This window comes from Akanthomyces muscarius, chromosome 2 (assembly GCF_028009165.1).
Source record: "Akanthomyces muscarius strain Ve6 chromosome 2, whole genome shotgun sequence".
Classification (NCBI taxonomy): domain Eukaryota; kingdom Fungi; phylum Ascomycota; class Sordariomycetes; order Hypocreales; family Cordycipitaceae; genus Akanthomyces; species Akanthomyces muscarius.
This window is the reverse complement of record NC_079242.1, coordinates 3,248,780-3,264,903: the sequence shown is the minus strand read 5'-3', so window position 1 is coordinate 3,264,903 and position 16,124 is coordinate 3,248,780. Positions and strand designations below refer to the sequence as shown.

The following is a 16,124-nucleotide window of genomic DNA, read 5'->3' as shown; positions in this document are numbered from 1 at the left end:
TTCATTGCAACTATGCACAACTGAGCGGCTCCGGCTCACGCATGCAAGGGCTAAATAGTCGAGCCTCTATAGGCAAACGGTTTTTTTTGTCGGACCTAGTTACTGCCATTGCAACATACTGTACCCTGGTATCGTGAATCAAGCCAGGAAAAAGGTAAAATTGAATACGCCATGCCAATATGCAATATACATAACGAAAACTCAAAATCAATATACCAACAGCTTCTACGCCGCGTGCAGCTTCTGCTTCGTTCTCTTCCTCTTGCCGCCCACCTCCTTATTCTCCTCCACCTCGAGCAGCGCCTCGCGCTTCTTCTCGCTGACCGTCTTGAGCGCGTCGCGAATGACCCTCGTCTCCAGGTTGACGCCTTCTTCGGCCCACGCCTCCATGTCGCGGCCCACGCGCCTCTCAATGGCCAGCACGAGCTCGACGTCGCGCTGGCCGACGAGCGTAACCGCCTCGCCGGAGCGGCCTGCGCGCGCCGTGCGGCCGACGCGGTGGATGTAGTCGTCCGGGTCCCGCGGTATGTCGTAGTTGACCACGAGGCTGACCTCGGGAATGTCGAGGCCGCGCGCTGCGACGTCGGTCGCGATGAGGATGCGCGCGGCCGACGCGCGGAACCGCGCCAGGTTGTCGATGCGCTGCCGCTGCGGCAGCTTCGAGTGCAGCGACGTCACCCGGTGGTCGAGCAGGCGCAGCATGTGGTGCAGGAAATCGGCCGTGGACGTGCGGTTGCAGAAGATGATGACCGTCTTGTCCACGTTGGCCTCGGTGAGGAGGAGGACGTGAAGGTAGTGCTCCTTGTGCGTGACGGGAATCTGGACGTGCTTCTGGCTCAGCGTCGCGGGGATGGCGAGCATCTGCGTGTCGACCTCGCACACGAAGACGGGCTTCTTGCCCGGCTTGAGCGGCATCTTCTCGAGCGCGCGCACCTCGGGCGTCATGGTCGCGGTGAAGAGGAGCGTCTGGCGCTCCGTCGGCGGCGGCAGCACTGACAGGCACTCCTCCACGTCGGGCAGCATGCTGCCAGTGCCGGCGGCGTGCAGCAGCCGGTCCGCCTCGTCGAGCACAATGTAGCGCACTCGGCGCAGGCCGCAGATGGTGTCCTCGCCAGACGTGCGGATGTGGTCCGCCAGCCGTCCTGGCGTGGCAATGATGATGTGCGGCCGCTGCTTCAGCGCAATGGCCTGCGGCCGCATGTCGGAGCCGCCGGTGATGAGGACGACCTTGAGGCTCTGCGGCGCCGCAATGGCGCGGAACTGCTCGTAGATCTGGAGTGCCAGCTCGCGTGTGGGTGTCAAGACGACACCAAAGATCGCGGAGGGATCCTCGGCCCATTTTTGCAGGATCGGCACGGCAAACGCGACGGTTTTACCGGAACCTGTACGGCTGCCACCGATGCAGTCCCTTCCGTTGAGAATCTCGGGGATACAGCCTTTCTGAATGCCAGTCGGTCGCTTGATCGCCATGTTTGCGAGTGACTGAACCAGCCAGGGCCGGACCTTGAGGGCTGAGAATGTGGTGTTGGGATCGGTGGGCGCTAGGACTTGCGTTTGGGCAACAGCGTCGGGAACAGCGTCCACGACAGCTGGTTTGGCTGTCGGCGCAGAGGCCGCGCCCTTCTTCTTGATACGTGATGGTGCTGCAAAAGAAGCGAGAATAGGCTTCATACTTTGTTTGGGCTCGTCTGTCTCATCTTCGTCGCTATCCACCTGGACTCCTCCGTCTTCACTGTCGTCGCTCGAGGCATCGTCTTCGGTTCGACGTCGCTTGCGGGCTGCTGCATTGTCGAGGTAGTCGGACTCGTCAGAAGACACAGATCCTTCAGACCGAGACTCGACAGCATCAAGAGCCGCTCTTGGCTTTTTAGTAACTGGCATGACTGGGAGACTTGCGGCCGTGCCTTGTTGAGGATGTCGTCGCATTAGAAAATAATCTGGAGTTTTTTTTTTGGTCAACGGCTATCGATAGGCGGCGGGCAGACCCGCTTTAGCTGTGGTGGGGTCAACAGGGACGGCACGAAGTATATAATAATGAGTGATTATAAATAAATATTTAAAAATCAGCTTCTAATTGTTCGAGTAATCGCAAGCATATATTAGATCAATATTGGGCTTGCAGGGCATGTAAAGGTGCTGTGGGGAGGTTCGTGCCGGTTTTCATGGTCAACATCGTCTGCCTGCTTGGAACCAACCAAAGCATTATAACCAAATGCGACAATGTGAAGCGGCATGTAGGAAGATACGAGGAATAAAGGTATAGAGTATGCAACGTAACAAAGTATTTCATTACTGATACCTGACCAAATCAACGTGTTGCAAATGTTCTCCAGCACTGCTGAGTGGCGTTCATTGGCCGTGCAAAGTCGGGCACGGCCTGACACTGCTGCATTTCCTGGCAATACTGTCATACAGTCTACTCTACCCGACTGCATTGGTAGCTATCAGGCCCAAAGTATCCCTTGCTGAGCATTAGAGCTTCCCATGAACTGCGCGTCGGGCAGCGCTAGCGCAAGATGGTCTGGTCCGCATGGCTGCAGATAAATGCCCGATAATATCAACGGCACCAAGCTCCCGAAGGCCAATGTAAGTTGAGACAATGGCTCGTTGTTGATTCGTTGGGATGCTGCCAAGACGTTGTACAAAGTAATCCGTGGGGTGGAGGGAATACAAAGACGGTTTGACTGCAGCAACTTGGCGGGTGACTAGCAGGTACAAGGCTGCGGCCATGCAACATACCATATTGCTGCGGCCATTCATGTGACCTACCAAAATACTTCTTTGAAGTGGTGTGTATGACTTGAGCGAGATTTGTTGCCTGAAAAGTATAAGTATGTGCCATGGTCGGCCGGCTGAGACGGTGCTACAAGCTCTGTACTGCTTTTCTCGCGTGACTCTGCCACTTGTCCGAGTAAAACCCGCAACTGTTGGTCGCTCCAGATTCTTCACTGCTGTTTCCGAAATAGGCACTAATTTTTGGGACTAGATCCTGCGCCAACACTGCTTCATATAAAGCCATGCACTTCCCGACAGCCGCCGCGGTGCTCAGCGCACTTTCTGTCGTGTGCAACGCTGACTGGCTGGAAGTCTATCAGAGATGCCGAGCTTTAGACAAGTGCGAAGGCCTTGGATATTTCCATACTAGCTATGGCGAGTACGAGGTGAATGCCAACGACGGCTGCCATCGCACCAGTGTGCCAGCCATGACGGAGTTTTGCGTCGACTGGCAACAGGGACGCGCGCACTTTAGATTTGCAGGGCAGCCGAACAAGCGCTGCATGATTCACACTCGCACCGAAGAATGGAGCTGTGCGTTCAAGTATTGCCGGAAACCCATCTTTGAAGATATTGGCTGTTCCTGGTACATGGCAGAGACGCGGCGGGAGGATGACGGTGCGTTGCCTTTTACCATGGAAAAGCCAGAGTGAGAAACGTGGGAATGTGCAATTTGTAGAAACTATCATATCTACGAACGCTACAAACTCAAGCAGAGGAGCTGTTCCATTGGTTCACAGGACCTTTTGCTGCGATAGTCTTGTTCTGTTATGCATGACAATTTTTTTTAGTACTGGTATACGCATTACATAGCATAGCCAATAAGTAAATTCAAGCCTTTGAAGAGCATTTATAAGCTCCAACTATGATTGCAGTGCCACGCATCTATCACCACGGAGTCGGCACATAAAATTCCACAGGTCTTGGTCCGTTTATCATTATGGACTATATAAAAGGACCATGTCTCATCCTCTAAACGATCCACTACTTCCGCACCACGAGTCCCATGCTTTAAAGACGATACAAGCGAACCTAAACCCAGTTTCCTCTACGGGCAGATGGCGAACATTCTACTACAGCTATATATTCTCTCATTTCCACAAGTAGGCTACTAGTCCAGAGTACGCCTGGAACCCTGGCTTCTGGCCGGCCCCTAGAATATTTCCCAACGGCGATGACGGGACTAAGACATAAAACTGGGCTATACTTTCACGGTAGATATATGCTCGGGAGTTCAAGTCTCTCCAATGAGCTAATTGTCAGTATTCTCCAACTAGGGATAATTTGTATATTGGGAACTGATATTGCGATCCTTCACGCATTGAGGCGCCAAAGCTCCGGTCGACTCGACGGCTATAGCGACGACATCAACTACTTACTGAGTAACTACAGCTCCACCAGGCGATCGCTGACAGCCAACGGCGATGAATGGCGGGGAGTCGAAACTTGCGCCGTTCATAACCGCATAGGACACGGCTTTTGATCGAATGCGGATACGAGAAATTGGCAAAAGCTGACAGTTGACATGATTTCCATCTCGCCATCTCCAACGGCTGCGAGAGTCTCATGCCGGAATCCTGTCCTGTGACGAGCTGCGTCAAGGAGGGTCGCACGCCTGTGATGAGGCCCGCTGGCGAGCAGCGAGAGGTCTCGGATGTGCATTGAGAGGAGTGACAACGCTCCATCCGAGAGAACTAATTGGGGAAGGAGGGTGTGCCGATCCGGAGCACAAAACTATGTGAAAAAGAGGAGGACGGCAGGAAATTTCCGAAAGCCGTGGAACGAGGGCACAATTTGCGTGGTGACGATTCGTACAGCGTACTTGCAGCTGCGTCCCGCTGATTAGTGCGCCACCCGGGAAGAGAGATGGCACCCGGAGTGGATAGTGATTGGATCTAGGTACATTGGGGCCAAAGGTCCGGACTGGTGTCATTTCATTTTTAATCACTTGCTGTCGGAATAAAAATAAAAAAAAATAAAAAATGAAAAGCTACGTCAATGGCGCTATTGCTCTACGCGCTGGGGTGCTGGGCGGTTACGAGGACCAACGCACCACTGAAAGGCCGTGGTTTAGCGCTGGGCTGGGCGGCGGAGGGAGCGTTGGGTGGTGGTGGCAGGGGTCGGTGGCCAGTGGACAGCGGACAGCGGACAGTGGTGGGTGGACACACTTGACTGGGCAGTTCCGTGCCTGATGAGCTCTCCACAGAAAAGCAAGAGAGAGCCGAAGGCGTGGACGACGGGCGCCTGCGTCAATGGCTGGTTGGCTGGAAAGAGGCACGGAAAGATGAGAGTGGCCCAGCGCAGGGATGACGGCTGAAAGGGCTGCAGAAGGTTGCGTGCAAAGGACCAAGGCTCGAGGTCGAGGCTCAAGTGACGGGCAATGGGTTAAAGACAAGAGGTAAAGGGCCAGACGGCCAAGGTCCCAAGTCCTAAGGGGTCCCCACCTCAGTTCAGTTCACTGAGCGGTTTCCCGCCAACTCTCGCTGTCCCTACCTAGGTAGGTACCTACTCAGTACAGCACCAGAATAAGGTATTTACAGTAAAAGGCAGGCCCCGGCCACCGCCAAATGCCGCTGCTTGGCTGCCCTGCAAAATGTGATCCACCATTTGCTGAATCTGTAATGTGACTGGACGAGGCCCGCACATGTTGTCCCCCCCCCGGGCTCTGCATCGTCCGCTGCCCAACTTTGTCCATCTCTCGCTTTGTTACCAGTAAATAGCTAGCATGTTGGCAAATCTCCAATAACGCTTTCCGACCGCCCGCCACCACCAAACCAAACCAAACCACACCACACCACACCACCGCCTTGCTCACAACCCAACCTGCCTACCACCCTGCTCACCCCCCCTTTCGCCTGCAGCCGTCTTGTCCTTTTTCTACGATTGCATTCTTCAGTCATCATTCGTTTTCTCCCATCATCCAGGAACTCGATACTACCGTTTGCGAAGCATCAAGGTTGCTACTGCGCCGACTACCTCTGCTCCCCCTCACACACCTTCGGAAACCTCACTTTACGAGCCGCGCGGCAACCACCATCTTCATTATCCGCAGCGTCGTGTCGACACCTGCGCCCGACTGCTACATTCCCTCTTGAAATCACTGCAGTACGAAACATCTGTATTACCCTTCTCCGCCGGCCGCCAACATTCCCGTCTTGCCGCAGAGAGGCGTTTACGATTTCTAGCGGGGCCTCTACCCTTCAAAACCGTTGTACCCTCCTGGTCCAGAGCTCTTTAGCATCATCATCATAGGAACCCTGCCTCCATTCTGTACGCTGGCCAACATTAGCCATCATGGCTGATGCCGGAGCCTCGCAGTCACACGGCCCAGGGAGCTCCCACCAGGTACTGTCCCTCACCGTCGTCGTCATCAGCGCCCTCTCGCTCACTGACTCTCCAATAGCCTCCCATGACGCCTTCCGCTCCTCAAGTGCCCGCGCCCGCGACTCCTGGCCAGGTACCCATCATGAACGCACCCGCCCCCCTCCTTCGCCCAGCTCTCCCCGGCAGCCGCCCCGGCGGCTCTCGAACCCCGCGGCTCGGCCTCGCCATTCCACCCTCCCCCAGTGTTAAGCCCGTCTCCCAGGGTGGCCAGCCAGGTGGTCAGCCAGCTCCTGGCCGGCCAACGCTGCCGAAACTGAATCTCGGCACACCGCATATTAGCCAAATCACCCCCTACGAACAACCTCCGAGGTCCAACAACTGCGCCCAGCCTGGACAGTCGGCCGGTGCTGGCAGCGAAAGCAGTGCCGCCCACTCCAGATCTGGCAGCTTTGGTCCCCTCGATGGCAGAAATAGCAACCCCACGTCTGCTGGATCCCAGTTCTCCGCCCTCTCCTTTGCGTCACAACTATCACAGTTTGGGATCCCCGTTGGCCGCGCCCAGGGCACGCCCGACCCAGTCTCTGCCGTCGGCTCCATGTACTCGGAGAGAAGCGACGGTGGTGCCGCCATGGAGAGGGACGGCAGTCTCCAAGGCCTCGAGGCCTTTGATAAGCTCAGCCTTGAAAAGGCGCGGACTGCAGACGTCGATGATCTCGATGACGAGGGTTGGAGAATTGCCAGCATGGAGAGGCGGATAGTCGAAATTGGAAGTTTGGGTGAAGGTGCAGGCGGTGCTGTCACAAGATGTATGCTCAAAGGCGGCAAAACTGTCTTTGCCCTCAAGGTATGCCCCAGTAACTTGGCCGTCTTCAAACACTCCCGCGCTAACATGCTCATTCAGGTCATTACTACAAACCCGGACCCAGATGTCAAGAAGCAAATCGTCCGCGAACTGGGCTTCAACAAGGAATGCGCCTCAGAGCACATTTGCCGCTACTTTGGTGCATTTGTCGACCCCGCCACAGCTACCATCTCCATAGCTATGGAGTTTTGCGAAGGTGGCTCACTAGACAGCATTTACAAGGAGGTCAAGCGTCTTGGCGGACGAACAGGAGAAAAAGTCCTTGGTAAGATCGCTGAAGGTGTCCTAGGCGGCCTAACTTACCTGCACACACGTCGCATCATCCACCGCGATATTAAGCCCTCGAATATCCTGTTATGCCGTGACGGCGCCGTCAAGCTTTGCGACTTTGGCGTGTCTGGAGACTTTGGTACCAAGGGCGAGGCCAACACTTTCATCGGCACCAGCTACTACATGGCACCGGAGCGCATCACTGGCCAATCTTACACCATCACATCAGACGTTTGGTCCACCGGCGTGACTCTGCTCGAGGTTGCCCAGCACCGTTTCCCTTTCCCCGCGGACGGCACTGAAATGCAGCCTCGTGCTGGTCTAATCGACTTACTCACCTATATTGTACGACAGTCGGTGCCAAAGCTCAAAGATGAGCCCGAGATGGATGTTTACTGGAGCGACAACTTTAAATACTTTATTGAGTGCTGGTATGTCTTGACGACATTTCATAAACTTTGCTCGCTTACTGACCTTTCTTTCTTAGCTTGGAAAAGCAGCCCAATCGTCGTGCAAGCCCCTGGAAGATGATGGAGCACCCCTGGATGGTCGAAATGAAGTCAAAGAGAGTCAACATGGTCAAATACCTGTCCTTCGTCTGGGGCTGGGACAACGAGGCTGCACCGACGGCGGCTTGAGTGCCATGTCCTTGGAAGCTTTTGCGATAAGACCGCCCCTTAACATCACAATTCCTTTGGCAGCCTCGAATTTTCGGCGTGTCAGTTCCATTTTAGCATTTACCGGCGGGTCTCGAACATTTTGCCAGCATGCTTTCTCGAACAGAAAAGCTCGGAAAAGCACACACTTTTATTACATGATACACAGAAACATCAACACCACTACCAAACACTCTTCCCGCCGGTGAAAAGTCTCATACTCGGTTGCATCATTCGGAGCATACACAGCAGGACAAATACTAAACTAGCATGATGTTCTCATGACATATTACGAAAAAAGGAGAGGCATTTACACCACTTTTCTTTTTACCTCGCTGCCATTGCATAATTCTTTCGTTAATTATACGCGCACACACGTACATATTAGTCAAGAAACCGTTTTTTTCTTCTGTTTGGGGTTAATTTGGGATACCTTGGGCATACCTTTGGAATGAGTAGTATGCATATTGATGGTTGCATAATTGATTACTGCCCTTTGCTTGATTCTTTTCCTCAATTGTCTTTATCTTGGGCGTTCTCTTGGAAATGGGACATTGATTCATATACAAATTCGTGGCATTGCGATTCTTTGTTACACATTGCTAGTATTTTCAATTATTCTTTGCCTCAACACGCCTTGCCTCTACTCTTGCTGCATGTCGCCCATGAGCTCTCTCAGCGCCACCGTAGCGTAGGCGCTGCGGCCCAGCTGAAACTTGACAATGGCTGCAATCTTTTCTACCACTGGCGCTGCCTCGCCGCCCTCCTCTGCGGCGGCGCCGCTGTTCTCGTCCTCCTCGACCTTGGGCTTTTTCGCAGCAGGCTCCCCCTCTTCACCACCAGCGGCAGTCGTCGTCTTCTCCGTCGTCGTCGCCGCCTTGATGACGTCCAGGTCCGTCGGGTGCATCTGCTCCTTCTCGTCAGTGTAGGTGCGGAACTCGATGCTCGGCGCGGCGAGGAAGCGGTTCATGACCTTGCGGTACCGGCCCGGCAGGCTGAACTCGCGACGCATGCGCATCATCTTGCGCGGGTCCAGCCCGCCATTCTCCTCCCTACCCATGAACTCCTCGTAAAAGGCGCCGACGTCGTTGTCCGGGTAGACGACCTGGTAGCCCGGCGTGGGCAGCACGATGTCGTAGATGGTGTAGCGCCCGCTGGCGGCCTCGTCGGCGGTGAGCGGCCGCGCGCGGACGGGCGCGGTGTCGTCGTCGTCGACGGGGTTGATGATGTCGTCACCGTCCTGGTCCTTGCCGCCAAAGAGCGGCGTGGCGGCGTCGTCGGCGATGACGAGGTCGCCGGCCATGACCTGCGTGCCGTGCTTGGCCCAGCGCATGCTCGCCGCGTGGTTCCACACGTGCGACTGATACGCGTGCATGTACATGGAGCGCAGGCCGCGGGTGATGTGCGTCAGGGAGCCGACGAAATCGCGCATGGATGAGACACCACCGCGGGTCAGGTGCCGCGTCACGCACACCTCGGCGGCGAAGCGGCGCGGCATCATGCTGGCCGCCTTGCGGACGTCCTTGCCGGTGCGGAAGAGCATGCAGGCGTGGTGGCGCGCGAGCTCCTCCATGCTCGACTTGTGTCCGCCGTTGCCGTCCTCGTGGTCCGCGGCCGCGGCCTCGTACTTGTCGGCCAGCGCGGGGTCGTAGGACAACAGCGCGTCGACGGCCTCTTCGTACTTGTCGCCGAGGATGAGCTTGCCAATCTCGTGCGTGCCGATGTGATGGGTGCCGAACCGCTGGTGACCAAAGTAGTTAATCCAGCCCTGCGCGGCCATATGCTCCAGGGCAGGGCCGACGTTGCTCTGCAAAAGCTGTAGCTGTTCGGCGACAGGCTTGGATGACGCGCCGCTCTCCTCCATGACCGCGCAGTTTTTGAGCGTAATAACGAACTCGTTGCCGAGGAGCTGGCCGAGGTGGATGCCCTCGTCACGGTACTCGTAGTCGCCGGTGGATATGCCCCAGAGGTTGCCGTTGAGGCCGGCCAGGCTGCGCTGGTGCGTGTAGCGAATGGAGCAGCGCTGCGCGGTCGAAGCGCGCCGGTCCTTGGTGCCGGCGTAGCCAATCGACTGCGGCTTGGCACGGATCATGCGCGCGATTTGCGTTACGGCATCCATGGTGTCGCGGTTATCCTTGTATAGCGTAAAGTGCAGGTACTCGGCGGCGGGGCGGCTGTTGTTCTTGTTGGTGTTCGTGTTGCTGCGCTGTTGAGGGCCGCCTCGGCTGCGCTTCTTGCCACGTGGACGGTCGCGGATCGCCGTCGCCACAATGCCGCCGCTGCCGTCTGTGGTGGTGTCGATGCGAGACTGGAATATGCGGCGCACCTCCTGGTGTATTTGGCCGCGCGTGTGCTTGTCGTCAATGGGCTCTGAGGTAACAGGCTTGACTTGCTGCTCCGGGTCTGCGGTTTGCGCCTCGCGGAACATGCCCACGATCGCTTGCGCAAAGCTCTCCCCGGCGAGATCTGTGAGAATCTTGACATCTTCTGCTGCCACCTCGATCACCTTGGCTGGTGGCTGCGGCTTTTCGCTCTTCTCTTCAGCCGGCTTAGCCTCTTTCTCCGCGGGCTTGACTGCGGTCTCTTCCTTGTCTGTGACACCTTCGGCTTTTTTTTGCTCCTCTGTAAGCCCAACAGTTTTGAGATGGACTACCTTTCCGTCCAGCCCGATTTCATTTACCTGGAAGTCAGAGAAGCTGGCGCGCGTTAGCTCGTCATCTGAAATTCAATTGGCCCATGCCACTTACCGAACTCTCATTTCTCCAGCCCAGGAGTAAGCAAGCGGGGTCGCACGCTCCGTGATTCCAAGCACCCTGTCACGCGAAGACGCGCCGCGCGGGTGGTATTTTGCAGACTCCGCCATGATTATTGTATTGAAGTCGAATGCAAGCCAGATCTGCTGTAGAAGTCTCTGACATCTTGGTTAGCGCTCGATCAGGAACTGGGCCCACCATTTCTGCCGGCAGAGAGAGTCCGCCAACGTTCACTTGTGGCAGGCGGTGCAGAAAGTATTCAGTATCGGGCAGGCGGTGAGGAATCTGCAGGGTAGCTTCGTCTTCTACTGTTTCCAGAGAACAAAAGCGAATAAAAATGTTCAGTTTGAAAAATGAGTAAAAACGACCTATCAATGATGAAAAACCAACTTGTGTGTGTACGGTGGGCTAGAATTTGAATAGTTCTGTTCTGTGGGCTGAATGTTGCCAGTACGTGTGGCAGTTGCTCAAATGGGTAATGAGTAATGTGCCTTCCGTAGCTGTGAAGCTGGCATATGTCTAGAGCAATCACCCCGTCTGCGGAACAGCACATTTGATTTTACAAAACAGTTTTAGAATGGAATCTCAATTAGACCATAAATATCGTATAATGGCCCATGAGGCCAGTGATGATTTAGACCAAGGAGTCACGACATTCCCTGGCCCGCAAGGTATGAGGCGCTCATGTAAGAGGAAGGCTTGCTGACACGGCGGCAAGAAAGCTTCTCAGCACCCCCGTTCTCTGGGCTTGCGAGCCTAACGAACCCATTAAACCGATACCAGTTCAATAACTCGGATATTTTAAAGCTGTGCGACGCAGTCCGGTCACACTTGCAAGAAAACCAGTCCCTTGGTCCACGGGCAGACGAAATGCGCCAATTGTTGAGCGCCATGAAGAACGACGAGTCGGACGGCAGATACTCCGTCAACAGTGACACAATCAGTGCTTGTCGTTTGGACAAGCTTCTCTCCGATATTCTGTTGCCCGCAAACGCCTGTTCAGAAGAAGAAGTGGCCTTGGCACACAACCTACAGCGGAAATGGCGGCTGCGCTTCCGGCAAGAATACTTCGACATGGACAAGAAGAGATTCGCAAAGCTCGCCACGAGATACGGCCAATTGCGAGACCTCACATTTACAAAGACGCAATTCTTCGCCTACGGGTGCTGGGACACAAAGCGCTGCGAAAGCTTGTCTGAAGTGGAGGGAAACCAACAGTTCGAGCCAGGACAGTACGTAAACTGCCTCCAATGGAGAAAATTTAACCCTAACTTATTGTTGTAAAGTTGGTGGCTGAATCTCGCTTGCGCTGCTCGCGATGGTGTTGTCGGCGCTACACATGAAACTCCCACCAAGGGACGATATGGGTTTGCAGCATTGCCACTGATGAGTGGGAACGAAGTCATCGATTCTGATAAAGACCTGATCAAATACACCAGAGATTCAACATTAACTGATGCCTCAGTTTCGCTGATTACCCAGGTCGGTGCCAAAACTCGACTACTGCGTGGCCATTGCTTGAAGAGTCCGTTCGCTCCCAAGAGTGGGGTGAGATATGATGGACTGTAAGCGTACAGGTAACTCATTCGCGAGAGTCACTAAATCTTGTGTGTAGATACGTTATCCGCCAATATGGACATAAACTCCAAGCGGACACGGGGCTCCACAGGGTGGTCATCACTTTGGAGCGCGTTCCAGGACAGAGGCCCATGGATGAGCTACTCCAGATACCACGCCCTTCGCAAATGGATGATTGGCTAATATTTGAGAAGTACGAGGGGGAAATGGTGAAGAAGCGACAGGGGAACGAAGCGTTTACCGAGTGGAAGGTTGAAAAGGCACAAGAGAAAGTCGACCATTCGCAATGGGAGAGGGTAGCGAGAATGGCAGCAGATTCGATGCAAAGAAAAGAAGCCATGGTGCAATTCGCGAAGGAGCACGAGGAGATACCGTAAGGAAACGGCATCGTAATAGACATTCTCAATTGAGCAGAGACTTACACGGGCAGTAGGCTTCTAGTTTTGCTGAGAAATATGATTTGACAATTGACGTAAATCAACTCAAAGATAATGGAGCAGCCAGAAGTAAAGTCGAGAGACTGACAAGCTACAGGAAATAACTTGACGGAGAGCTGTCGTCAGCATCGTCAAAGTTGAATATTCATCCAGACCCGCTGTGCTGGCGCTTCTCACAAGGCCTCTCTCGCTGGCCCACCACAAGATTTGGCGACTACCCCGCGGCTCCTTCAAACAGCTGTGCTTCAGCGCAAAGACTCTTCAAGCTCGAAACCATGGGAAAAAACGACAAAAAGGGCGGCGACAAGGCTGGAAGCAAGGCCAAGGGAGGTGACAAGGAGGCGGGAGGCAAGGCCAAGGGCGCGCAATTGATCAATGTCCGCCACATTTTGGTGAGTGCCGTGCCCTGCCGTGCCCTGCCCCTCGGTGACGTCGCCCAATGTGCAGGGAGTCAGCCAGCCGGTCGTGCTAACGTGCCCAGTGCGAAAAGCACGGCAAAAAGGAAGAAGCGTTGGCGAAGCTGAATGATGGCGCCAAGTTTGACGAGGTTGCGCGCAACTATTCAGAGGATAAGGCTCGCGTGGGTACGTGGAAGCAGCCCGTTTTTCTTTTCTTCTTTCACTTTTTGGGAGCCGTTGGCAATGGTGCTGATCGTGACATCTCGTACTTTTAGGTGGCGCTCTTGGCTGGAAGCCAAAAGGAAGTTTTGATCCCAAGTTTGAAGAGGTCGCATTTGCCTTGGAGCCTAGCACGACGAGCAATCCCAAGATTGGCGAGGCCAAGACGGAGTTTGGCTACCACATCATCATGGTCAGTACAAACAATCTAGACCACGAGGGCATCATCTAATGCATTTTACAGGTAGAAGGTCGCAAATAGACTGCATCATATCGTAGTAATAAAGAAAACCACATCATCACACATTGCTTTACGGGACGTCATTTTTTTTTAAACACGTTTTTTTTTTGTTCGTCTTTCCTCATGGGCGACCATCAGTCATCATCATGAGAACAGGCAATTGATTATGCCAATGAAGCGGCTTTAAGAGTACAAGCCGCGGTCTTCTTTCGAAATGCCAGCGACCTCAGACCGGAAAAGCCCGCAGGTCTCTATATACCCTCCTCAAAATACATGATAACGCCTGTCCAAAAGAGCCTTATTTTGGGTTGTGTTTTTGGTGTTCCGACTTTTGCATCATCCTTACTCCGCAGACTGGAAGTAGTTCATGATGACGGAGCGCTCCTGCGACTCCTCACCCCAGTCCTTGACGACGACGCAAGAGCAGTTGACGACCTTGCGGGCGTTGCCCTCACGGTCGAGGACGCCTGTGTGTAATTGGTTAGTATGTACTGCCTTCTGCCAAGCATTCAGGCCTTTGTTGGCGAGGTGGGAGAAGAAAACGTACAAAGACCGGCCCACTCGCCGAGCTGCTTGCCGTCCTGAACCTTGATGAGAGGAATCTTGTGCTCGGAGCAGAGGGCAGCGACGAGCTTCTTGTAGGCATCCTCCTCGCAGTTCTCGTTGAGGACACACATGTGGGCCTGACGACGGTCGAGGGCCTTGGAGGACTCACGGAGACCGCGGGCGAGACCGTCGTGCATGAGAGCCAGCTTCAGGACGCCCTTGAGGGCATCCTGAACGGACATCTGACCCTTGGGGGCATCGCCGGACACTTCGACCTCCTCGACGACCTCGGGAGCGTTGTCTTCTACGTCCGACTGTTGTCTCTGTCAGTGTCTGGTTGCTCCCACGATCATTTAACCCGTCCCCATTTCCGAAAATCTTTCCCCCAAACCAATCGATTGTCGCGATGATGTTATAAGCGGTTAGGCGTTGCCACGGTTGAGTCCGAAAGAATGGTAGTTGGTTTCTCGTTTTTTCTTCTTCTTCTCGTCTTCTTTCGGTGCGCGCGCTTCCATCACTTCAATCGATTCGTCGGGGAAAACTTTCGCAAATGGGCGTGGTCGGTATCAAGACTTACCATCTTGATAGTATTTATTCTCGTCGGGCGATCCTCGAAGAGCTATTTGTTGTTTGAGGGGGGGGAAGGAAAGGAAGGAAAAAAAGAAGAAGGATTGTAGGTTTAATTTTGCTAGGACTGTCGTGCGTCCCACGCCGCCTGGCGATAGCGGGGACTTGCCGGAGCCACTTTTTCTTTGCTAAGCGACCAACTGCGAAAAAATGCTTTGCGAAAGTGCGTTACCCTTAGGGCAATTGGTCGTGCACGGACCACAAGGGCACACCACCCACTTTTTCTTTTCGACTGGAGACGGGGTGTTGGCGTTTGGTGAGAATTTGAACTGGAGCTTCTCTCTTTTTTTGCCCATTCCGTTACAGACTTTTTTGTCAACTTCAAGAGGTATGTGAAGCAGCAACACTCCCCGCTCGACGGGCGATTCGACCTCGATATATACAAATAACGAATACCTGGAGGATGCCTCTTCTTCTTCGTGGCAGGGGAAGGCAATCCCAGACAGGCACCACCACCACAGCCGCGAGCGATTGGAAAAAACAACACCATTGAAAGATGCGACTGTTGCACACCTGATATCGTGAAGCGTGATGGATGGGAGCGCAACCCGATGTCTGGCGATACGCCTCTCCTCTTCGGAAATTATGAGCGGCTGAACCCTCGTCGACTTGGTCAATTCGTCGAATCGCTCGAGGGCACTCTTCCTTGCTCGTGCCGCCGCAGACGTCGAGAGGCTAACATGGATAAACTTGGTAGATACCTCATTTCCACTTTCCCGACTTGAGAATCTCCATTCAACACCGCCAACATGGTCCGCACCTCCGTCCTCCACGATGCGCTCAACGCCATCAACAACGCCGAGAAGACCGGCAAGCGCCAGGTCTTGATCCGTCCTTCTTCCAAGGTCATTGTCAAGTTCCTCCAGGTCATGCAGCGCCACGGTACGTCCTCATATCACACTGTCACTTTGCATACTCGTCATGGCACATCTTCACATCAGAGAGAACGCAAGAGGAAGAGAGAGCTTGGGTCTGGTCTATTATTCGGCATGATAACTAGGGCGACAGTCTCTGAATGCTACCACGACTCAGCCCCTATAAGTTGCCGATAGATTGAAACTGCGTCGGACCTGAGCGCTTTATTCAGAGTGTTTTCCTCTCTCAGGGGGAACATGTGCCATGATGTTTATGCTAGGGTTGTCGCAACACAGATTTTTCTAACTTTATTTTCTTCTCAGGCTACATTGGCGAGTTCGAGGAGGTCGATGACCACCGCTCCGGCAAGATCGTCGTCCAGCTCAACGGCCGTCTCAACAAGACCGGTGTCATCTCCCCCCGCTACAACGTCCGTCTCCAGGACCTCGAGAAGTGGGTTGTCAAGCTGCTGCCTGCCCGTCAGTTCGGCTACGTCATCCTCACCACCTCCGCTGGCATCATGGACCACGAGGAGGCCCGTAGAAAGCACGTCGCCGGCAAGATCATCGGCTTCTTCTACTAA

At 54.3% G+C, this 16,124-nt stretch overlaps 7 protein-coding genes across 7 annotated transcripts; 4 read left to right on the top strand and 3 right to left on the bottom strand.

Moving 5' to 3' along the window:
* Window positions 1-225: 225 nt before the first annotated feature.
* Window positions 226-1,881, bottom strand: LMH87_004220 (uncharacterized protein; the record flags this gene model as incomplete). The annotated part of the gene is made up of 1 exon (XM_056195406.1): window positions 226-1,881. One exon carries the CDS (start codon window positions 1,879-1,881, stop codon window positions 226-228), a length of 1,656 nt encoding a protein of 551 aa, XP_056049038.1.
* A 4,188-nt stretch (window positions 1,882-6,069) lies between these two features.
* LMH87_004219 (uncharacterized protein) lies at window positions 6,070-7,869 on the top strand (the record flags this gene model as incomplete). Its single annotated transcript, XM_056195405.1, has 4 exons — window positions 6,070-6,120; window positions 6,179-6,943; window positions 7,001-7,662; window positions 7,719-7,869. The coding sequence occupies 4 exons, from the start codon at window positions 6,070-6,072 to the stop codon at window positions 7,867-7,869; spliced, it is 1,629 nt and encodes a 542-aa protein (XP_056049037.1).
* Window positions 7,870-8,530: 661 nt separating this feature from the next.
* Window positions 8,531-10,750, bottom strand: LMH87_004218 (uncharacterized protein; the record flags this gene model as incomplete). The annotated part of the gene is made up of 2 exons (XM_056195404.1): window positions 8,531-10,583; window positions 10,635-10,750. 2 exons carry the CDS (start codon window positions 10,748-10,750, stop codon window positions 8,531-8,533), a joined length of 2,169 nt encoding a protein of 722 aa, XP_056049036.1.
* A 964-nt stretch (window positions 10,751-11,714) lies between these two features.
* Window positions 11,715-12,595, top strand: LMH87_004217 (uncharacterized protein; the record flags this gene model as incomplete). Its single annotated transcript, XM_056195402.1, has 3 exons — window positions 11,715-11,872; window positions 11,927-12,205; window positions 12,256-12,595. 3 exons carry the CDS (start codon window positions 11,715-11,717, stop codon window positions 12,593-12,595), a joined length of 777 nt encoding a protein of 258 aa, XP_056049035.1.
* Window positions 12,596-12,930: 335 nt separating this feature from the next.
* LMH87_004216 (uncharacterized protein) lies at window positions 12,931-13,534 on the top strand (the record flags this gene model as incomplete). Its single annotated transcript, XM_056195401.1, has 4 exons — window positions 12,931-13,047; window positions 13,137-13,239; window positions 13,329-13,465; window positions 13,517-13,534. 4 exons carry the CDS (start codon window positions 12,931-12,933, stop codon window positions 13,532-13,534), a joined length of 375 nt encoding a protein of 124 aa, XP_056049034.1.
* A 321-nt stretch (window positions 13,535-13,855) lies between these two features.
* Window positions 13,856-14,639, bottom strand: LMH87_004215 (uncharacterized protein; the record flags this gene model as incomplete). Its single annotated transcript, XM_056195400.1, has 3 exons — window positions 13,856-13,980; window positions 14,061-14,373; window positions 14,637-14,639. 3 exons carry the CDS (start codon window positions 14,637-14,639, stop codon window positions 13,856-13,858), a joined length of 441 nt encoding a protein of 146 aa, XP_056049033.1.
* A 796-nt stretch (window positions 14,640-15,435) lies between these two features.
* Window positions 15,436-16,124, top strand: LMH87_004214 (uncharacterized protein; the record flags this gene model as incomplete). Its single annotated transcript, XM_056195399.1, has 2 exons — window positions 15,436-15,568; window positions 15,865-16,124. 2 exons carry the CDS (start codon window positions 15,436-15,438, stop codon window positions 16,122-16,124), a joined length of 393 nt encoding a protein of 130 aa, XP_056049032.1.